At 44.9% G+C, this 22920-nt stretch overlaps 1 protein-coding gene across 4 annotated transcripts in view; it reads right to left on the minus strand.

The window, feature by feature from the left end:
- st3gal7 (ST3 beta-galactoside alpha-2,3-sialyltransferase 7) overlaps positions 1 to 22920 on the minus strand; it is a 41336-nt gene extending 18416 nt beyond the window's left edge. The window contains exons 1-6 of one of the 4 annotated variants that reach the window (XM_065002613.1): positions 22714 to 22920; positions 21972 to 22379; positions 21710 to 21830; positions 18301 to 18659; positions 17789 to 17975; positions 13851 to 13991 (exon numbers count right to left, since the gene is read on the minus strand). In XM_065002613.1, the coding sequence (XP_064858685.1) occupies positions 13851 to 13991; positions 17789 to 17975; positions 18301 to 18659; positions 21710 to 21830; positions 21972 to 22117 (954 nt within the window). In that variant the 5' untranslated portion in view covers positions 22118 to 22379; positions 22714 to 22920. Of the gene's footprint in view, positions 1 to 13850; positions 13992 to 17788; positions 17976 to 18300; positions 18660 to 21709; positions 21831 to 21971; positions 22406 to 22713 lie in introns of all 4 variants that reach the window. The other 3 variants (XM_065002614.1, XM_065002612.1, XM_065002616.1) reach the window with 3 other exon arrangements.

Below are 22920 nucleotides of genomic sequence, written 5' to 3' on the forward strand. Positions count from 1 at the left end.
ACCTTCCTCTGTTACTAACCTTCCTCTGTTGCTGTGTGTATCAGTACTAACCTTCCTCTGTTGCTGTGTGTATCAGTAGTAGTAACCTTCCTCTGTTGCTGTGTGTATCAGTAGTAGTAACCTCCTCTGTTGCTGTGTGTATGTACTAACCTTCCTCTGTTGTGTGTATCAGTAGTAGTAACCTTCCTCTGTTGCTGTGTGTATCAGTACTAACCTTCCTCTGTTGCTGTGTGTATCAGTACTAACCTTCCTCTGTTGCTGTGTATCAGTAGTAGTAACCTTCCTCTGTTGCTGTGTGTATCAGTAGTAGTAACCTTCCTCTGTTGCTGTCAGTAGTGTATCAGTACTAACCTTCCTCTGTTGCTGTGTGTATCAGTAGTAGTAACCTTCTCTGTTGCTGTGTGTATCAGTTAGTAACCTTCCTCTGTTGCTGTGTGTATCAGTACTAACCTTCCTCTGTTGCTGTGTGTATCAGTACTAACCTTCCTCTGTTGCTGTGTGTATCAGTAGTAGTAACCTTCCTCTGTTGCTGTGTGTATCAGTACTAACCTTCCTGTTCTGTTGCTGTAACCTTCCTCTGTGTATCAGTAGTAGTAACCTTCCTCTGTTGCTGTGTGTATCAGTACTAACCTTCCTCTGTTGCTGTGTGTATCAGTAGTAGTAACCTTCCTCTGTTGCTGTGTGTATCAGTACTAACCTTCCTCTGTTGCTGTGTGTATCAGTACTAACCTTCCTCTGTTGCTGTTGCTGTGTGTATCAGTACTAACCTTCCTCTGTTGCTGTGTGTATCAGTAGTAGTAACCTTCCTCTGTTGCTGTGTGTATCAGTAGTAGTAACCTTCCTCTGTTGCTGTGTGTATCAGTAGTAGTACTGTGTGTAACCTTCCTCTGTTGCTGTGTGTATCAGTAGTACTAACCTTCCTCTGTTGCTGTGTGTATCAGTACTAACCTTCCTCTGTTGCTGTGTGTATCAGTAGTAGTAACCTTCCTCTGTTGCTGTGTGTATCAGTACTAACCTTCCTCTGTTGCTGTGTGTATCAGTAGTAGTAACCTTCCTCTGTTGCTGTGTGTATCAGTAGTAACCTTCCTCTGTTGCTGTGTATCAGTAGTAACCTTCCTCTGTTGCAGTATCAGTAGTAGTAACCTTCCTCTGTTGCTGTGTGTATCAGTACTAACCTTCCTCTGTTGCTGTGTGTATCAGTACTAACCTTCCTCTGTTGCTGTGTGTAAGTAGTAGTAACCTTCCTCTGTTGCTGTGTGTATCAGTAGTAACCTTCCTCTGTTGCTGTGTATCATCAGTAGTAACCTTCCTCTGTTGCTGTGTGTATCAGTACTAACCTTCCTCTGTTGCTGTGTGTATCAGTAGTAGTAACCTTCCTCTGTTGCTGTGTGTATCAGTAGTAACCTTCCTCTGTTGCTGTGTGTATCAGTACTAACCTTCCTCTGTTGCTGTGTGTATCAGTACTAACCTTCTCTGTTCTGTTGCTGTTGTGTGTATCAGTAGTACTAACCTTCCTCTGTTGCTGTGTGTATCAGTAGTACTAACCTTCCTCTGTTGCTGTGTGTATCAGTAGTACTAACCTTCCTCTGTTGCTCAGTAGTGTAACCTTCCTCTGTTGCTGTGTGTATCAGTACTAACCTTCCTCTGTTGCTGTGTGTATCAGTAGTACTAACCTTCCTCTGTTGCTGTGTGTATCAGTAGTACTAACCTTCCTCTGTTGCTGTGTGTATCAGTAGTAGTAACCTTCCTCTGTTGCTGTGTGTATCAGTAGTAGTAACCTTCCTCTGTTGCTGTGTGTATCAGTACTAACCTTCCTCTGTTGCTGTGTGTATCAGTAGTAACCTTCCTCTGTTGCTGTGTGTATCAGTAGTAGTAACCTTCCTCTGTTGCTGTGTGTATCAGTCTAACCTTCCTCTGTTGCTGTGTGTATCAGTAGTAGTAACCTTCCTCTGTTGCTGTGTAATCAGTAGTAGTAACCTTCCTCTGTTGCTGTGTGTATCAGTACTAACCTTCCTCTCTGTTGCTGTTGCTGTGTGTATCAGTAGTAGTAACCTTCCTCTGTTGCTGTGTGTATCAGTAGTACTAACCTTCCTCTGTTGCTGTGTATCAGTCAGTAGTAACCTTCCTCTGTTGCTGTGTGTATCAGTAGTAGTAACCTTCCTCTGTTGCTGTAACCTTCCTCTGTTGCTGTGTCAGTAGTAGTAACCTTCCTCTGTTGCTGTGTGTATCAGTACTAACCTTCCTCTGTTGCTGTGTGTATCAGTAGTAGTAACCTTCCTCTGTTGCTGTGTGTATCAGTAGTAGTAACCTTCCTCTGTTGCTGTGTGTATCAGTACTAACCTTCCTCTGTTGCTGTGTGTATCAGTAGTAGTAACCTTCCTCTGTTGCTGTGTGTATCAGTACTAACCTTCCTCTGTTGCTGTGTGTATCAGTAGTAGTAACCTTCCTCTGTTGCTGTGTGTATCAGTACTAACCTTCCTCTGTTGCTGTGTGTATCAGTACTAACCTTCCTCTGTTGCTGTGTGTATCAGTAGTAGTAACCTTCCTCTGTTGCTGTGTGTATCAGTACTAACCTTCCTCTGTTGCTGTGTGTATCAGTAGTAGTAACCTTCCTCTGTTGCTGTGTGTATCAGTAGTAGTAACCTTCCTCTGTTGCTGTGTGTATCAGTAGTAGTAACCTTCCTCTGTTGCTGTGTGTATCAGTAGTAGTAACCTTCCTCTGTTGCTGTGTGTATCAGTAGTAGTAACCTTCCTCTGTTGCTGTGTGTATCAGTAGTAGTAACCTTCCTCTGTTGCTGTGTGTATCAGTACTAACCTTCCTCTGTTGCTGTGTGTATCAGTACTAACCTTCCTCTGTTGCTGTGTGTATCAGTACTAACCTTCCTCTGTTGCTGTGTGTATCAGTACTAACCTTCCTCTGTTGCTGTGTGTATCAGTAGTAGTAACCTTCCTCTGTTGCTGTGTGTATCAGTTGTAACCTTCCTCTGTTGCTGTGTGTATCAGTAGTAGTAACCTTCCTCTGTTGCTGTGTGTATCAGTACTAAGTAGTAGTAACCTTCCTCTGTTGCTGTGTGTATCAGTACTAACCTTCCTCTGTTGCTGTGTGTATCAGTAGTAGTAACCTTCCTCTGTTGCTGTGTGTATCAGTACTAACCTTCCTCTGTTGCTGTGTGTATCTGTTGCTGTGTGTATCAGTACTAACCTTCCTCTGTTGCTGTGTGTATCAGTACTAACCTTCCTCTGTTGCTGTGTGTATCAGTAGTAGTAACCTTCCTCTGTTGCTGTGTGTATCAGTAGTAGTAACCTTCCTCTGTTGCTGTGTGTATCAGTAGTACTAACCTTCCTCTGTTGCTGTGTGTATCAGTAGTACTAACCTTCCTCTGTTGCTGTGTGTATCAGTACTCAGTACTAACCTTCCTCTGTTGCTGTGTGTATCAGTAACCTTCCTCTGTTATCAGTAGTAGTAACCTTCCTCTGTTGCTGTGTGTATCAGTAGTAGTAACCTTCCTCTGTTGCTGTGTGTATCAGTAGTAGTAACCTTCCTCTGTTGCTGTGTGTATAGTCTAACCTTCCTCTGTTGCTGTGTCAGTAGTACCTTCCTCTGTTGCTGTGTAATCCTAACCTTCCTCTGTTGCTGTGTGTATCAGTAGTAGTAACCTCCTCTGTTGCTGTGTGTATCAGTACTAACCTTCCTCTGTTGCTGTGTGTATCAGTAGTAGTAACCTTCCTCTGTTGCTGTGTGTATCAGTAGTAGTAACCTTCCTCTGTTGCTCTGTCTGTTGCTGTGTGTATCAGTACTAACCTTCCTCTGTTGCTGTGTGTATCAGTGTATCAGTAGTAGTAACCTTCCTCTGTTGCTGTGTGTATCAGTAGTAACCTTCCTCTGTTGCTGTGTATCAGTAGTACTAACCTTCCTCTGTTGCTGTGTGTATCAGTAGTAGTAACCTTCCTCTGTTGCTGTGTGTATCAGTACTAACCTTCCTCTGTTGCTGTGTGTATCAGTACTAACCTTCCTCTGTTGCTGTGTGTATCAGTAGTAACCTTCCTCTGTTGCTGTGTGTATCAGTAGTACTAACCTTCCTCTGTTGCTGTGTGTATCAGTAGTAGTAACCTTCCTCTGTTGCTGTGTGTATCAGTACTAACCTTCCTCTGTTGCTGTGTGTATCAGTAGTAGTAACCTTCCTCTGTTGCTGTGTGTATCAGTACTAACCTTCCTCTGTTGCTGTGTGTATCAGTAGTAGTAACCTTCCTCTGTTGCTGTGTGTATCAGTACTAACCTTCCTCTGTTGCTGTGTGTATCAGTAGTAGTAACCTTCCTCTGTTGCTGTGTGTATCAGTGTATCAGTAGTAGTAACCTTCCTCTCTTGCTGTGTGTATCAGTACTAACCTTCCTCTGTTGCTGTGTGTATCAGTACTAACCTTCCTCTGTTGCTGTGTGTATCAGTACTAACCTTCCTCTGTTGCTGTGTGTATCAGTACTAACTTTCCTCTGTTGCTGTGTGTATCAGTAGTAGTAACCTTTCCTCTGTTGCTGTGTGTATCAGTACTAACCTTCCTCTGTTGCTGTGTGTATCAGTAGTAGTAACCTTCCTCTGTTGCTGTGTGTATCAGTACTAACCTTCCTCTGTTGCTGTGTGTATCAGTAGTAGTAACCTTCCTCTGTTGCTGTGTGTATCAGTACTAACCTTCCTCTGTTGCTGTGTGTATCAGTAGTACTAACCTTCCTCTGTTGCTGTGTGTATCAGTACTAACCTTCCTCTGTTGCTGTGTGTATCAGTAGTACTAACCTTCTCTCTGTATCAGTACTAACCTTCCTCTGTTGTGTATCAGTACTAACCTTCCTCTGTTGCTGTGTGTATCAGTAGTAGTAACCTTCCTCTGTTGCCTCTACTAACTAACCTTCCTCTGTTGCTGTGTATCAGTAGTAGTAACCTTCTCTGTTGCTGTGTGTATCAGTAGTAGTAACCTTCCTCTGTTGCTGTGTGTATCAGTAGTACTAACCTTCCTCTGTTGCTGTGTGTATCAGTAGTAGTAACCTTCCTCTGTTGCTGTGTGTATCAGTACTAACCTTCCTCTGTTGCTGTGTGTATCAGTCAGTAAGTATCAGTACTAACCTTCCTCTGTTGCTGTGTGTATCAGTAGTAGTAACCTTCCTCTGTTGCTGTGTGTCAGTAGTAGTAACCTTCCTCTGTTGCTGTGTGTATCAGTAGTACTAACCTTCCTCTGTTGCTGTGTGTATCAGTATAAGTATCAGTAGTAACCTTCCTCTGTTGCTGTGTGTATCAGTACTAACCTTCCTCTGTTGCTGTACTAACCTTCCTCTGTTGCTGTGTGTATCAGTAGTAGTAACCTTCCTCTGTTGCTGTGTGTATCAGTAGTACTAACCTTCCTCTGTTGCTGTGTGTATCAGTACTAACCTTCCTCTGTTGCTGTGTGTATCAGTAACCTTCCTCTGTTGCTGTGTGTATCAGTAACCTTCCTCTGTTGCTGTGTGTATCAGTAGTAGTAACCTTCCTCTGTTGCTGTGTGTACCTTCCTCTGTTGCAGTACTAACCTTCCTCTGTTGCTGTGTGTATCAGTACTAACCTTCCTCTGTTGCTGTGTGTATCAGTACTAACCTTCCTCTGTTGCTGTGTGTATCAGTACTAACCTTCCTCTGTTGCTGTGTGTATCAGTAGTAGTAACCTTCCTCTGTTGCTGTGTGTATCAGTACTAACCTTCCTCTGTTGCTGTGTGTATCAGTAGTAGTAACCTTCCTCTGTTGCTGTGTGTATCAGTACTAACCTTCCTCTGTTGCTGTGTTATCAGTAGTAGTAACCTTCCTCTGTTGCTGTGTGTATCAGTAGTAGTAACCTTCCTCTGTTGCTGTGTGTATCAGTACTAACCTTCCTCTGTTGCTGCTGTGTATCAGTACTAACCTTCCTCTGTTGCTGTGTGTATCAGTACTAACCTTCCTCTGTTGCTGTGTGTATCAGTAGTACTAACCTTCCTCTGTTGCTGTGTGTATCAGTAAGTAGTAACCTTCCTCTGTTGCTGTGTGTATCAGTAGTAGTAACCTTCCTCTGTTGCTGTGTGTATCAGTAGTAGTAACCTTCCTCTGTTGCTGTGTGTATCAGTACTAACCTTCCTCTGTTGCTGTGTGTATCAGTACTAACCTTCCTCTGTTGCTGTGTGTATCAGTAGTAGTAACCTTCCTCTGTTGCTGTGTATCAGTAGTAGTAAGTAGTAGTAACCTTCCTCTGTTGCTGTGTGTATCAGTAGTACTAACCTTCCTCTGTTGCTGTGTGTATCAGTACTAACCTTCCTCTGTTGCTGTGTGTATCAGTAGTAGTAACCTTCCTCTGTTGCTGTGTGTATCAGTAGTAGTAGTAACCTTCCTCTGTTGCTGTGTGTATCATCAGTACTAACCTTCCTCTCTTGCTGTGTGTATCAGTACTAACCTTCCTCTGTTGCTGTGTGTATCAGTACTAACCTTCCTCTGTTGCTGTGTGTATAGTACTAACCTTCCTCTGTTGCTGTGTGTATCAGTACTAACCTTCCTCTGTTGCTGTGTGTATCAGTAGTAGTAACCTTCCTCTGTTGCTGTGTGTATCAGTACTAACCTTCCTCTGTTGCTGTGTGTATCAGTAGTAGTAACCTTCCTCTGTTGCTGTGTGTATCAGTAGTATCAGTAGTAGTAACCTTCCTCTGTTGCTGTGTGTATCAGTACTAAGTAGTAACCTTCCTCTGTTGCTGTGTGTATCAGTACTAACCTTCCTCTGTTGCTGTGTGTATATAACCTTCCTCTGTTGCAGTCAGTAGTAGTAACCTTCCTCTGTTGCTGTGTGTATCAGTACTAACCTTCCTCTGTTGCTGTGTGTATCAGTAACCTTCCTCTGTTGCTGTGTGTCAGTAACCTTCCTCTGTTGCTGTGTGTATCAGTAGTAGTAACCTTCCTCTGTTGCTGTGTGTATCAGTAGTACTAACCTTCCTCTGTTGCTGTGTGTATCAGTAGTACTAACCTTCCTCTGTTGCTGTGTGTATCAGTACTAACCTTCCTCTGTTGCTGTGTGTATCAGTAGTACTAACCTTCCTCTGTTGCTGTGTATCAGTAGTAGTAACCTTCCTCTGTTGCTGTGTGTATCAGTACTAACCTTCCTCTGTTGCTGTGTGTATCAGTATCAGTAGTAGTAACCTTCCTCTGTTGCTGTGTGTATCAGTAGTAACCTTCCTCTGTTGCTGTGTGTAACCTTCCTCTGTTGCTGTGTGTATCAGTACTAACCTTCCTCTGTTGCTGTGTGTATCAGTAGTAGTAACCTTCCTCTGTTGCTGTGTGTATCAGTACTAACCTTCCTCTGTTGCTGTGTGTATCAGTAGTAGTACTAACCTTCCTCTGTTGCTGTGTGTAGTACTAACCTTCCTCTGTTGCTGTGTGTATCAGTAGTAGTAACCTTCCTTCTCTGTTGCTGTGTGTATCAGTACTAACCTTCCTCTGTTGCTGTGTGTATCAGTACTAACCTTCCTCTGTTGCTGTGTGTATCAGTACTAACCTTCCTCTGTTGCTGTGTGTATCAGTAGTAGTAACCTCCTCTGTTGCTGTGTGTATCAGTACTAACCTTCCTCTGTTGCTGTGTGTATCAGTAGTAGTAACCTTCCTCTGTTGCTGTGTGTATCAGTACTAACCTTCCTCTGTTGCTGTGTGTATATCTAAGTAGTAGTACTAACCTTCCTCTGTTGCTGTGTGTATCAGTACTAACCTTCCTCTGTTGCTGTGTGTATCAGTAGTAGTAACCTTCCTCTGTTGCTGTGTGTATCAGTAGTAGTAACCTTCCTCTGTTGCTGTGTGTATCAGTACTAACCTTCCTCTGTTGCTGTGTGTATCAGTACTAACCTTCCTCTGTTGCTGTGTGTATCAGTAGTAGTAACCTTCCTCTGTTGCTGTGTGTATCAGTACTAACCTTCCTCTGTTGCTGTGTGTATCAGTAGTAGTAACCTTCCTCTGTTGCTGTGTGTATCAGTACTAACCTTCCTCTGTTGCTGTGTGTATCAGTAGTAGTAACCTTCCTCTGTTGCTGTGTGTATCAGTACTAACCTTCCTCTGTTGCTGTGTGTATCAGTAGTAGTAACCTTCCTCTGTTGCTGTGTGTATCAGTACTAACCTTCCTCTGTTGCTGTGTGTATCAGTAGTAGTAACCTTCCTCTGTTGCTGTGTGTATCAGTACTAACCTTCCTCTGTTGCTGTGTGTATCAGTACTAACCTTCCTCTGTTGCTGTGTGTATCAGTACTAACCTTCCTCTGTTGCTGTGTGTATCAGTAGTAGTAATTTCCTCTGTTGCTGTGTGTATCAGTACTAACCTTCCTCTGTTGCTGTGTGTATCAGTACTAACTTCCTCTGTTGCTGTGTGTATCTTTCCTCTGTTGCTGTGTGTATCAGTACTAACCTTCCTCTGTTGCTGTGTGTATCAGTACTAACCTTCCTCTGTTGCTGTGTGTATCAGTAGTAGTAACCTTCCTCTGTTGCTGTGTGTATCAGTACTAACCTTCCTCTGTTGCTGTGTGTATCAGTACTAACCTTCCTCTGTTGCTGTGTGTATCAGTACTAACCTTCCTCTGTTGCTGTGTGTATCAGTAGTAGTAACCTTCCTCTGTTGCTGTGTGTATCAGTAGTACCTTCCTCTGTTGCTGTGTGTAACTTTCCTCTGTTGCTGTGTGTATCAGTACTAACCTTCCTCTGTTGCTGTGTGTATCAGTACTAACCTTCCTCTGTTGCTGTGTGTATCAGTAACTTTCCTCTGTTGCTGTGTGTATAGTAACCTTCCTCTGTTGCTGTGTGTAACCTTCCTCTGTTGCTGTGTGTATCAGTAGTAGTAGTACTAACCTTCCTCTGTTGCTGTGTGTATCAGTAGTAGTAACCTTCCTCTGTTGCTGTGTGTATCAGTACTAACCTTCCTCTGTTGCTGTGTGTATCAGTACTAACCTTCCTCTGTTGCTGTGTGTATCAGTAGTAGTAACCTTCCTCTGTTGCTGTGTGTATCAGTAGTAAGTAACTTTCCTCTGTTGCTGTGTGTATCAGTACTAACCTTCCTCTGTTGCTGTGTGTATCAGTACTAACCTTCCTCTGTTGCTGTGTGTATCAGTAGTAGTAACCTTCCTCTGTTGCTGTGTGTATCAGTAGTAGTAACCTTCCTCTGTTGCTGTGTGTATCAGTACTAACCTTCCTCTGTTGCTGTGTGTATCAGTACTAACCTTCCTCTGTTGCTGTGTGTATCAGTAGTAGTAACCTTCCTCTGTTGCTGTGTGTATCAGTAGTAGTAACTTTCCTCTGTTGCTGTGTGTATCAGTACTAACCTTCCTCTGTTGCTGTGTGTATCAGTACTAACCTTCCTCTGTTGCTGTGTGTATCAGTAGTAGTAACCTTCCTCTGTTGCTGTGTGTAACAGTACTAACCTTCCTCTGTTGCTGTGTGTATCAGTAGTAGTCTTCCTCTGTTGCTGTGTGTATCAGTACTAACCTTCCTCTGTTGCTGTGTGTATCAGTAGTAGTAACCTTCCTCTGTTGCTGTGTGTATCAGTACTAACCTTCCTCTGTTGCTGTGTGTATCAGTAGTAGTAACCTTCCTCTGTTGCTGTGTGTATCAGTAGTAGTAACCTTCCTCTGTTGCTGTGTGTATCAGTAGTAGTAACCTTCCTCTGTTGCTGTGTGTATCAGTAGTAGTAACCTTCCTCTGTTGCTGTGTGTATCAGTACTAACCTTCCTCTGTTGCTGTGTGTATCAGTAGTAACCTTCCTCTGTTGCTGTGTGTATCAGTAGTAGTAACTTTCCTCTGTTGCTGTGTGTATCAGTAGTAGTAACCTTCCTCTGTTGCTGTGTGTATCAGTACTAACCTTCCTCTGTTGCTGTGTGTATCAGTAGTAGTACTAACCTTCCTCTGTTGCTGTGTGTATCAGTACTAACCTTCCTCTGTTGCTGTGTGTATCAGTAGTAGTAACCTCCTCTGTTGCTGTGTGTATCAGTACTAACCTTCCTCTGTTGCTGTGTGTATCAGTACTAACCTTCCTCTGTTGCTGTGTGTATCAGTATTAACCTTCCTCTGTTGCTGTGTGTATCAGTAGTAGTAACCTCCTCTGTTGCTGTGTGTATCAGTACTAACCTTCCTCTGTTGCTGTGTGTATCAGTACTAACCTTCCTCTGTTGCTGTGTGTATCAGTAGTAGTACTAACCTTCCTCTGTTGCTGTGTGTATCAGTACTAACCTTCCTCTGTTGCTGTGTGTATCAGTAACCTTCCTCTGTTGCTGTGTGTATCTAACCTTCCTCTGTTGCTGTGTATCAGTAGTAGTAACCTTCCTCTGTTGCTGTGTGTATCAGTACTAACCTTCCTCTGTTGCTGTGTGTATCAGTAGTAGTAACCTTCCTCTGTTGCTGTGTGTATCAGTAGTACTAACCTTCCTCTGTTGCTGTGTGTATCAGTAGTAGTAACCTTCCTCTGTTGCTGTGTGTATCAGTACTAACCTTCCTCTGTTGCTGTGTGTATCAGTATTAACCTTCCTCTGTTGCTGTGTGTATCAGTAGTAGTAACCTCCTCTGTTGCTGTGTGTATCAGTACTAACCTTCCTCTGTTGCTGTGTGTATCAGTAGTAGTACTAACCTTCCTCTGTTGCTGTGTGTATCAGTACTAACCTTCCTCTGTTGCTGTGTGTATCAGTAGTACTAACCTTCCTCTGTTGCTGTGTATCAGTAGTAGTAACCTTCCTCTGTTGCTGTGTGTATCAGTACTAACCTTCCTCTGTTGCTGTGTGTATCAGTAGTAGTAACCTTCCTCTGTTGCTGTGTGTATCAGTAGTAGTAACCTTCCTCTGTTGCTGTGTGTATCAGTACTAACCTTCCTCTGTTGCTGTGTGTATCAGTACTAACCTTCCTCTGTTGCTGTGTGTATCAGTAGTAGTAACCTTCCTCTGTTGCTGTGTGTATCAGTACTAACCTTCCTCTGTTGCTGTGTGTATCAGTAGTAGTAACCTTCCTCTGTTGCTGTGTGTATCAGTAGTAGTAACCTTCCTCTCTTGCTGTGTGTATCAGTACTAACCTTCCTCTGTTGCTGTGTGTATCAGTACTAACCTTCCTCTGTTGCTGTGTGTATCAGTACTAACCTTCCTCTGTTGCTGTGTGTATCAGTACTAACTTTCCTCTGTTGCTGTGTGTATCAGTAGTAGTAACCTTCCTCTGTTGCTGTGTGTATCAGTACTAACCTTCCTCTGTTGCTGTGTGTATCAGTAGTAGTAACCTTCCTCTGTTGCTGTGTGTATCAGTACTAACCTTCCTCTGTTGCTGTGTGTATCAGTAGTAGTAACCTTCCTCTGTTGCTGTGTGTATCAGTACTAACCTTCCTCTGTTGCTGTGTGTATCAGTACTAACCTTCCTCGGTTGCCTTGTGTATCAGTACTAACCTTCCTCTGTTGCTGTGTGTATCAGTAGTAGTAACCTTCCTCTGTTGCTGTGTGTATCAGTAGTAGTAACCTTCCTCTGTTGCTGTGTGTATCAGTAGTAGTAACCTTCCTCTGTTGCTGTGTGTATCAGTACTAACCTTCCTCTGTTGCTGTGTGTATCAGTACTAACCTTCCTCTGTTGCTGTGTGTATCAGTAGTAGTAACCTTCCTCTGTTGCTGTGTGTATCAGTAGTAGTAACCTTCCTCTGTTGCTGTGTGTATCAGTAGTACTAACCTTCCTCTGTTGCTGTGTGTATCAGTACTAACCTTCCTCTGTTGCTGTGTGTATCAGTAGTAGTAACCTTCCTCTGTTGCTGTGTGTATCAGTAGTAGTAACCTTCCTCTGTTGCTGTGTGTATCAGTAGTACTAACCTTCCTCTGTTGCTGTGTGTATCAGTAGTACTAACCTTCCTCTGTTGCTGTGTGTATCAGTAGTAGTAACCTTCCTCTGTTGCTGTGTATATCCGTACTAACCTTCCTCTGTTGCTGTGTGTATCAGTAGTAGTAACCTCCTCTGTTGCTGTGTGTATCAGTACTAACCTTCCTCTGTTGCTGTGTGTATCAGTAGTAGTAACCTCCTCTGTTGCTGTGTGTATCAGTACTAACCTTCCTCTGTTGCTGTGTGTATCAGTAGTAGTACTAACCTTCCTCTGTTGCTGTGTGTATCAGTACTAACCTTCCTCTGTTGCTGTGTGTATCAGTAGTACTAACCTTCCTCTGTTGATGTGTATCAGTAGTAGTAACCTTCCTCTGTTGCTGTGTGTATCAGTACTAACCTTCCTCTGTTGCTGTGTGTATCAGTAGTACTAACCTTCCTCTGTTGCTGTGTATCAGTAGTAGTAACCTTCCTCTGTTGCTGTGTGTATCAGTACTAACCTTCCTCTGTTGCTGTGTGTATCAGTACTAACCTTCCTCTGTTGCTGTGTGTATCAGTAGTAGTAACCTTCCTCTGTTGCTGTGTGTATCAGTACTAACCTTCCTCTGTTGCTGTGTGTATCAGTAGTAGTAACCTTCCTCTGTTGCTGTGTGTATCAGTACTAACCTTCCTCTGTTGCTGTGTGTATCAGTAGTAGTAACCTTCCTCTGTTGCTGTGTGTATCAGTACTAACCTTCCTCTGTTGCTGTGTGTATCAGTAGTAGTAACCTTCCTCTGTTGCTGTGTGTATCAGTAGTAGTAACCTTCCTCTCTTGCTGTGTGTATCAGTACTAACCTTCCTCTGTTGCTGTGTGTATCAGTACTAACCTTCCTCTGTTGCTGTGTGTATCAGTAGTAGTAACCTCCTCTGTTGCTGTGTGTATCAGTACTAACCTTCCTCTGTTGCTGTGTGTATCAGTACTAACCTTCCTCTGTTGCTGTGTGTATCAGTATTAACCTTCCTCTGTTGCTGTGTGTATCAGTAGTAGTAACCTCCTCTGTTGCTGTGTGTATCAGTACTAACCTTCCTCTGTTGCTGTGTGTATCAGTAGTAGTAACCTTCCTCTGTTGCTGTGTGTATCAGTACTAACCTTCCTCTGTTGCTGTGTGTATCAGTAGTAGTAACCTTCCTCTGTTGCTGTGTGTATCAGTAGTAGTAACCTTCCTCTGTTGCTGTGTGTATCAGTAGTAGTAACCTTCCTCTGTTGCTGTGTGTATCAGTACTAACCTTCCTCTGTTGCTGTGTGTATCAGTACTAACCTTCCTCTGTTGCTGTGTGTATCAGTAGTAGTAACCTTCCTCTGTTGCTGTGTGTATCAGTAGTAGTAACTTTCCTCTGTTGCTGTGTGTATCAGTACTAACCTTCCTCTGTTGCTGTGTGTATCAGTACTAACCTTCCTCTGTTGCTGTGTGTATCAGTAGTAGTAACCTTCCTCTGTTGCTGTGTGTAACAGTACTAACCTTCCTCTGTTGCTGTGTGTATCAGTAGTAGTAACCTTCCTCTGTTGCTGTGTGTATCAGTACTAACCTTCCTCTGTTGCTGTGTGTATCAGTAGTAGTAACCGTCCTCTGTTGCTGTGTGTATCAGTACTAACCTTCCTCTGTTGCTGTGTGTATCAGTAGTAGTAACCTTCCTCTGTTGCTGTGTGTATCAGTAGTAGTAACCTTCCTCTGTTGCTGTGTGTATCAGTAGTAGTAACCTTCCTCTGTTGCTGTGTGTATCAGTAGTAGTAACCTTCCTCTGTTGCTGTGTGTATCAGTACTAACCTTCCTCTGTTGCTGTGTGTATCAGTAGTAACCTTCCTCTGTTGCTGTGTGTATCAGTAGTAGTAACTTTCCTCTGTTGCTGTGTGTATCAGTAGTAGTAACCTTCCTCTGTTGCTGTGTGTATCAGTACTAACCTTCCTCTGTTGCTGTGTGTATCAGTAGTAGTACTAACCTTCCTCTGTTGCTGTGTGTATCAGTAGTACTAACCTTCCTCTGTTGCTGTGTGTATCTCGTCAGTGCTATGCCTGTCTTGTGCATGATCTCTGGGTTGAGTATCTGGATGTTCTCCGGCTTCAGAGGAATGTTCTCCACTATGTCTCTCCAGAACCACAGCTTGGACCACCAGCTCTAGACAACACAACCACAGGAAGCAGAACCAGTTCAGAAACAGCTCTAGAACACAAACATAGACAGGTTTGGGGAGTAATCAGTTGCATGTAATCTGATTAGAAAAAAACTAACTGTAATTAGTTACGTTATATGCAAAAAAATATTGTCACGATCGTTATAACAAGGTTGACGAAATCCGAGCAAGGGTAGCATTCCAGAGGGACATCAGAGACTGCAACGTTCTCTGCTTCACGGAAACATGGCTTACTGGGAAGACGCTATCCGATGCGGTGCAGCCAACGGGTTTCTCCACGCATCGCGCCGACAGAAACAAACATCTTTCTGGTAAGAAGAGTGGCGGGGGCGTATGCCTCATGACTAACGAGACATGGTGTGATGAAGGAAACATACAGGAACTCAAATCCTTCTGTTCACCTGATTTAGAATTCCTCACAATCAAATGTAGACCGCATTATCTTCCAAGAGAATTCTCTTCGATTATAATCACAGCCGTATATATCCCCCCCCAAGCAGACACATCGATGGCTCTGAACGAACTTTATTTAACTCTTTGCAAACTGGAAACCATTTATCCGGAGGCTGCATTCATTGTAGCTGGGGATTTTAACAAAGCTAATCTGAAAACAAGACTCCCTAAATTTTATCAGCATATCGATTGCGCAACCAGGGTGGTAAAACCTTGGATCATTGTTACTCTAACTTCCGCGACGCATATAAGGCCCTGCCCCGCCCCCTTTCGGAAAAGCTGACCACGACTCCATTTTGCTGATCCCTGCCTACAGGCAGAAACTAAAACAAGAGGCTCCCACGCTGAGGTCTGTCCAACGCTGGTCAGACCAAGCTGACTCCACACTCCAAGACTGCTTCCATCACGTGGACTGGGACATGTTTCGTATTGCGTCAGATGGAAATATTGACGAATACGCTGATTCGGTGTGCGAGTTCATTAGAACGTGCGTCGAAGATGTCGTTCCCATAGCAACGATAAAAACATTCCCAAAACAGAAACCGTGGATTGATGGCAGCATTCGCGTGAAACTGAAAGCGCGAACCACTGCTTTTAATCAGGGCAAGGTGTCTGGTAACATGTCCGAATATAAACAATGCAGCTATTCCCTCCGCAAGGCTATTAAACAAGCTAAGCGTCAGTACAGAGACAAAGTGGAATCTCAATTCAATGGCTCAGACACAAGAGGCATGTGGCAGGGTCTACAGTCAATCATGGACTACAAGAAGAAACCCAGCCCAGTCACGGACCAGGATGTCTTGCTCCCAGGCAGACTAAATAACTTTTGCCCGCTTTGAGGACAATACAGTGCCACTGACACGGCCTGCAACGAAAACATGCGGTCTCTCCTTCACTGCAGCCGAGGTGAGTAAGACATTTAAACGTGTTAACCCTCGCAAGGCTGCAGGCCCAGACGGCATCCCCAGCCGCGCCCTCAGAGCATGCGCAGACCAGCTGGCCGGTGTGTTTACGGACATATTCAATCAATCCCTATACCAGTCTGCTGTTCCCGCATGCTTCAAGAGGGCCACCATTGTTCCTGTTCCCAAGAAAGCTAAGGTAACTGAGCTAAACGACTACCGCCCGTAGCACTCACTTCCGTCATCATGAAGTGCTTTGAGAGACTAGTCAAGGACCATATCACCTCCACCCTACCTGACACCCTAGACCCACTCCAATTTGCTTACCGCCCAAATAGGTCCACAGACGATGCAATCTCAACCACACTGCACACTGCCCTAACCCACCTGGATAAGAGGAATACCTATGTGAGAATGCTGTTCATCGACTACAGCTCGGCATTCAACACCATAGTACCCTCCAAGCTCGTCATCAAGCTCGAGACCCTGGGTCTCGACCCCGCCCTGTGCAACTGGGTACTGGACTTCCTGACGGGCCGCCCCCAGGTGGTGAGGGTAGGCAACAACATCTCCTCCCCGCTGATCCTCAACACGGGGACCCCACAAGGGTGCGTTCTGAGCCCTCTCCTGTACTCCCTGTTCACCCACGACTGCGTGGCCACGCACGCCTCCAACTCAATCATCAAGTTTGCGGACGACACAACAGTGGTAGGCTTGATTACCAACAACGACGAGACGGCCTACAGGGAGGAGGTGAGGGCCCTCGGAGTGTGGTGTCAGGAAAATAACCTCACACTCAACGTCAACAAAACTAAGGAGATGATTGTGGACTTCAGGAAACATCAGAGGGAACACCCCCCTATCCACATCGATGGATCAGTAGTGGAGAGGGTAGCAAGTTTTAAGTTCCTCGGCATACACATCACAGACAAACTGAATTGGTCCACTCACACTGACAGCGTCGTGAAGAAGGCGCAGCGGCGCCTCTTCAACCTCAGGAGGCTGAAGAAATTCGGCTTGTCACCAAAAGCACTCACAAACCTCTACAGATGCACAATCGAGAGCATCCTGGCGGGCTGTATCACCGCCTGGTACGGCAACTGCTCCGCCCTCAACCGTAAGGCTCTCCAGAGGGTAGTGAGGTCTGCACAACGCATCACCGGGGGCAAACTACCTGCCCTCCAGGACACCTACACCACCCGATGTTACAGGAAGGCCATAAAGATCATCAAGGACATCAACCACCCGAACCACTGCCTGTTCACCCCGCTATCATCCAGAAGGCGAGGTCAGTACAGGTGCATCAAAGCTGGGACCGAGAGACTGAAAAACAGCTTCTATCTCAAGGCCATCAGACTGTTAAACAGCCACCACTAACATTGAGTGGCTGCTGCCAACACACTGTCATTGACACTGACCCAACTCCAGCCACTTTAATAATGGGAATTGATGGGAAATGATGTAAATATATCACTAGCCACTTTAAACAATGCTACCTTATATAATGTTACTTACCCTACATTATTCATCTCATATGCATACGTATATACTGTACTCTAGATCATCGACTGCATTCTTATGTCACTAGCCACTTTAACTATGCCACTTTGTTTACTTTGTCTACATACTCATCTCATATGTATATACTGTACTCGATACCATCTACTGTATGCTGCTCTGTACCATCACTCATTCATATATCCTTATGTACATATTCCTTATCCCCTTACACTGTGTATAAGACAGTAGTTTTGGAATTGTTAGTTAGATTACTTGTTGGTTATCACTGCATTGTCGGAACTAGAAGCACAAGCAGTGGATCCACCGTGTTTTCTGGGAAACGTTAGCTAACGTAAGCTAGCTAGCTCATAATCAAGCAAACCTGACATGTTTGATGCATGTCACCAGCTTTCTTTCAATAATGTTTAAACTGGCTAGCTACTGTTCTTGTAGGTTTTGATTGAATGGCAAAGACAGACCCATGAAACACCCACATCAAACCACACCCCCAACACAACTCTCGTTTGCCTTCGCTCATGGCCGCTAGCATTTCTTAATGAACATTGATGAAAAACAAGGCCAAATCAGGAAGTGCAATTGACCTTTAAGTTTATTCCACCTGAGTGAGTCTGACAACAAGTCAGAGACCACTATGACAGCATACCAAATGCAGTAACTGAAGGTGCAGATTATGTTAGGGTAATCCAAAAGTTACGTAACTGATAGAAATCTTGGACAGGTAAGTAGTAACTGTAACGGAAAGTAAGCTACCCAAGCCTATCCATGGACAGCAGAACGTATAGAAGCTACTTTAGAAGTCATTTTCTGTCTGCAAATCTGCACTAAAATTCCTCAAGCCACTGTGTCTCTGACAGGGAAACAAACAGGTAAACAGGGAAACAAACAGGTAGTAAACACTTTCCCACCAGAGGCTGTTTGGTGATGACAGAGGTGAGCCAGTCCAGGTCCAGGCACTTGTAGACCACCAGGGTAACCAGGGAGGTGTGTCTGTACTCGCTGGGGGAAAGGGGAGCTCCCTCTGGGTACATCAAACGGACAGTGGTCCTGGAGCCTGCGTCCCTCTCAAACCCTGACACTGGGGCATTGTTCATCCTGAGAGGACAAAGAAGAGTGTGAAGGGGAAGGAGAAAGAGGAGGGGAAGGAGGCGAGAGAGGAGAAGAAGGAAACCACAGCTTCAGAAAATACTAATCTAATCCAGTATATCCCCTTAGTGACCAGGAGTGGTAGAGGTTAGTTTGGTTCCTTAGATGTATTTATTTTAGCAGTCTGGAAAACTAAAGACGGGATTGGTTATAATATCAGAAACAGATTGTCACTTAGGAGGTACAGTAGGAGGTCATGGAAAATATTATCTGATTTAAAAAGATTGTGCTTCTTTTACAATTACATTGATTGTATGTTTGATTGGTCATTCACCTGATGATGACATCATACTGGTCAATATGGGATCCCAGGTGGCTGCCATGTAGCACCCCTCCACTGCCCACCACCACACACCTCCTACAGCCCCCACCCCTACCTCTCCCCTCCAGGGATGGGGGCAGGCCTGGATGAGTTAGAGAGGCCAGGGCCCTAGCCACCCTCTCGTCACAGCCCTGGAGGCCCAGGGGAGGAGCCAAGTCCCAGGGAATAGACCTGTCTGCTGCAATCTCCGACTGGAGGAACACAGGGATGTTCTGGAGGTCTGAGGAGGAGTCCAGGGAGAGGAGACGAGACACACACCAGCCCGGATGGCAGGGCTGCATAAGCAGGGAGGCAGAGCGGTTTAGTAATACCTGGAGGAGAGGGGAGAGGGGAGAGGGACGGGGAGTTTAGTATGACCTGGAGGAGAGACGAGAGGGAGTGGGACGGTGGAGTTTAGTATGACCTGGAGGAGAGAGGAGAGGGAGTGGGACAGGAGTTTAGTATGACCTGGAGGAGAGAGGAGAGGGGAGAGGGTAGGGGAGTTTAGTATGACCCGGAGGAGAGACGAGAGGGGTGAGGGATGGGGAGTTTAGTATGACCTGGAGGAGAGGGAGAGGGGAGAGGGGAGAGGGAGAGGGGAGAGGGACGGGGGAGTTTAGTATGACCTGGAGGAGAGAGGAGAGGGGAGAGGGACAGTGAGTTTAGTATGACCTGGAGGAGAGAGGAGATGGGAGAGGTGAGAGGGATGGGGAGTTGAGTATGACCTGGAGGAGAGAGGAGAGGGGAGAAGGGAGAGAGATGGTGAGTTTAGTAAGACCTGGATGAGAGAGGAGAGGGGAGAGGGATGGGGAGTTTAGTATGACCTGGAAGAGAGAGGAGAGGGGAGAGGGATGGGGAGTTTAGTATGACCTGGAAGAGAGAGGAGAGGGGAGAGAGACGGGGAGTTTAGTATGACCTGGAGGAAAGAGGAGAGGGGAGAGGGACGGTGAGTTTAGTATGACCTGGAAGAGAGAGGAGAGGGAGGGGGGGACTTTAGTAAGACCTGGAGGAGAGAGGAGAGGAGAGAGAGACGGGGAGTTTAGTAAGACCTGGAGGAGAGGGAGAGGGGAGAGGGGAGAGGGGAGAGGGATGGGGAGTTTAGTAAGACCTGGAAGAGAGAGGAGAGGGAGAGGGACAGTGAGTTTAGTATGACCTGGAGGAGAGAGGAGAGGGGAGAGGGGAGAGGGGAGAGGGGAGAGGGGAGAGGGACAGGGAGTTTAGTATGACCTGGAGGAGAGGGGAGGGAAGTGGGAGGGGGAGTTTAGTATGACCTGGAAGAGAGAGGAGAGAGGAGAGGGGGAGAGGGGAGAGGGATGGGGAGTTTAGTATGACCTGGAGGAGAGAGGAGAAGGGAGAGGGGAGAGGGACAGGGAGTTTAGTATGACCTGGAGGAGAGGGGAGAAGGGAGAGGGACAGTGAGTTTAGTATGACCTGAAAGAAAGGGTAGAGGGGAGAAGGGGAGAGAGTCGGGGAGTTTCGTAAGACGTGTAGGAGAGAGCAGAGGGGAGAGGGAGTGGGAGTTTAGTATGACCTGGAGGAGAGGGGAGAGGGGAGAGGGGAGAAGGGACATGGAGTTTAGTATGACCTGAAAGAGAGGGGAGAAGAGAGAGAGTCTGGGAGTTTAGTAAGACGTGTAGGAGAGAGGAGAGGGGAGAGGGAGTGGGAGTTCAATAAGTCCTACAGCACAGACTAGAGTAAGAGAAATCAGTTCAGTTTAATACACACAACACGCACCCAAATATATAGTTGAAGTCGTAAGTTTACATACACTTAGGTTGGAGTCATTAAAACTCGTTTTTCAACCACTCCACAAATTTCTTGTTAACAAACTATAGTTTTGGCAAGTAGGTTAGGACATCTACTTTGTGCATGACACAAGTAATTTTTCCAACAATTGTTTAGAGAAAGATTATTTCACTTATAATTCACTGTATCACAATTCCAGTGGGTCAGAAGTTTACATACATTAAGTTGACTGTGCCTTTAAACAGCTTGGAAAATTCCAGAAAATTATGTCATGGCATTAGAAGCTTTGATAGGCTAATTGACATTATTTGAGTTGGAGGTGTACCTGTAGATGCATTTCAAGGCCTACCTTCAAACTCAGTGCCTCTTTGACATCATGGGAAAATCAAAAGAAATCAGCCAAAAACAACTGTAGATCTCCACAAGTCTGGTTCATCCTTGGGAGCAATTTCCAAATGCCTGAAGGTACCACGTTCATCTGTACAACCAATAGTACACAAGTATAAACAGCATGGAAACACACAGCCGTCATACAGCTCAGGAATGAGACGCGTTTTGTCTCTTAGAGATGAACGTACTTTGGTGCAAAAAGTGAAAATCAATCCCAGAACAACAGCAAAGGACCTTGAGAAGATGCTGGAGGGAACAGGTACAAAAGTATCTATATCCACAGTAAAACATGTCCTATATCGACATAACCTGAAAGGCCGCTCAGCAAGGAAGAAGCCACTTCTCCAAAGCCATCATAAAAAAGTCAGACTACGGTTTGCAACTGCACAGGGGGACGAAGATCGTACTTTTTAGAGAAATGTCCTCTGGTCTGATGAAACAAAAATAGAACTGTGTGACCATAATAGCCATTGTTATGTTTGGAGGAAAAAGGGGGAGGGATGCAAGTCGAAGAACACCATCCCAACCGTGAAGCACAGCATCATGTTGTGTGGGTGCTTCGCTGCAGGGGGGGGCTGGTGCACTTCACAAAATAGATGGCTTCATGAGGAAGGAAAATTATGTGGATATATTGAAGCAACATCTCAAGACATCAGTCAGGAAGTTAAAGCTTGGTCGCAAATGTGTCTTCCAAATAGACAATGACCCCAAGCATACTTCCAAAGTTGTGGCAATATTTTTTTTAAGGACAACAAAGTCAAGGTATTGGAGTGACCATTACAAAGTCCTGACCTCAATACTATAGAACATAGGCAGAACTGAAAAAGAGTGTGCGAGCAAGGAGGCCTACAAACCTGACTCAGTTACAGTAGCTCTGTGAGGAGAAATGGACCAAAATTCCCCAACTTATTGTGGGAAGCTTGTGGAAGGCTAGCCAAACATTTGTCCCACATTAAGCAATTTAATGGCAATGCTACCAAATACTAATTTGAGTGTATGTAAACTTCTGACCCACTGGGAATGCAATGAAATAAATAAAAGCTGAAATAAATCATTCTCTCTACTATAATTCTGACATTTCATATTCTTAAAATAAAGTGGTGATCCTAACTGACCTAAAACAGGGAATTTTTATTAGGAATAAATGTCAGGAATGGTGACAAACTGAGTTAAAATGAATTTGGCTAAGGTGTATGTAAACGTCCGACTTCAACTGTATTCATGTGGTTTTGTGTGTGTTCAGTACCATGTCAGTGTGTTGGTTGTCGTTAGCCCCTGACAGAGGGTCTGAAGGTATAAGAGCAGGGACCAGGATAGCAGAGTAGCATCCCACCAGCAGCACTAGACTCAAGGCTAGGTTGTTAGTCCTGGAATAGAAAGGATATACGTGAATGAGGGACAGACACACACACACAGGATATACGTGAATGAGGGACACACACACACACACACACACACACACACACACACACACACACACACACACACACACACACACAGAGCCATACCTGCTGAGTAGCATCTCCCTGGTGTCAGGTGTAGGTCTCCTGTGTGTAACTGTAACAGCTGTTTTCTCAGTGAAGTCAGCATCAGGCACCGGAGGAGAGCTGTAGTCATCTGGGTCCTCCACACTAAGGTGTTTCAGAGTCACCATGCTGACCTGGGGTCAGACCAGGGGTCAGACCAGGGAAAGGTAGGATCACGATTGTGGTTGTGGCTAGGGTTAGGGTTCAGCCAGATTGTGGCCATTCAGCAGGGGAGGCAGGTAGCCTTGAGGTTCAAGCGTTGGGCCAGTAACCGCAAGTTTTTGGTTCGAGTCCTGGAGCTGACATTGTGAAAAACGCTGTTGCTGTGCCCTTGTCACCAACTGCTCCAGGGGTGCTGGACGATGATGTTTCTGTCTGTGTCCCCATTCCCTGCAGGTGTCTCAGTGAGAGTTGGGCTATTCAATACATGCATTTCCATTACAGTGCAAAAATAAACACCCTTCAAATTATTATAGGGTTAGTGTCACACCAGGGGAAAGGTTAGGGATGAGATCCTATTTTTCTGTGCTTGTCCTGAAATCCATTAAAACTGTCCACACCAAGACATTGACAATATTTACTGAAGGTGCTGTTGCTAGCTAACTCCACACAGCCACTAGTAAACTTAACAAAGACATATCTCAGTGACAAACTTGTCCAAATGAAGGTTGAATAGAACAATTCAAAATATTTCATATCAGAAAAACTAAGCAAAAATACCTACCTAAAGACTAGGGGCTCAGAGATGTTAGAGAAAGTCTGTAGACAGCAGTCGTCTGTGGTGTTCTTCTTCTGTCCTCCATGCTCTGGTGACGAACAAGAAGGCAAATTACTATAATCAGCCAAAATGGCTGCCACACTAAACTGAAGATGTCCCTAACCGCTGATCTAAGGTCAGTTTTGCGTTTGTACTACTTGTGGTAAACGTTAA

Source organism: Oncorhynchus nerka, linkage group LG16 (assembly GCF_034236695.1).
Source record: "Oncorhynchus nerka isolate Pitt River linkage group LG16, Oner_Uvic_2.0, whole genome shotgun sequence".
Classification (NCBI taxonomy): Eukaryota; Metazoa; Chordata; class Actinopteri; order Salmoniformes; family Salmonidae; genus Oncorhynchus; species Oncorhynchus nerka.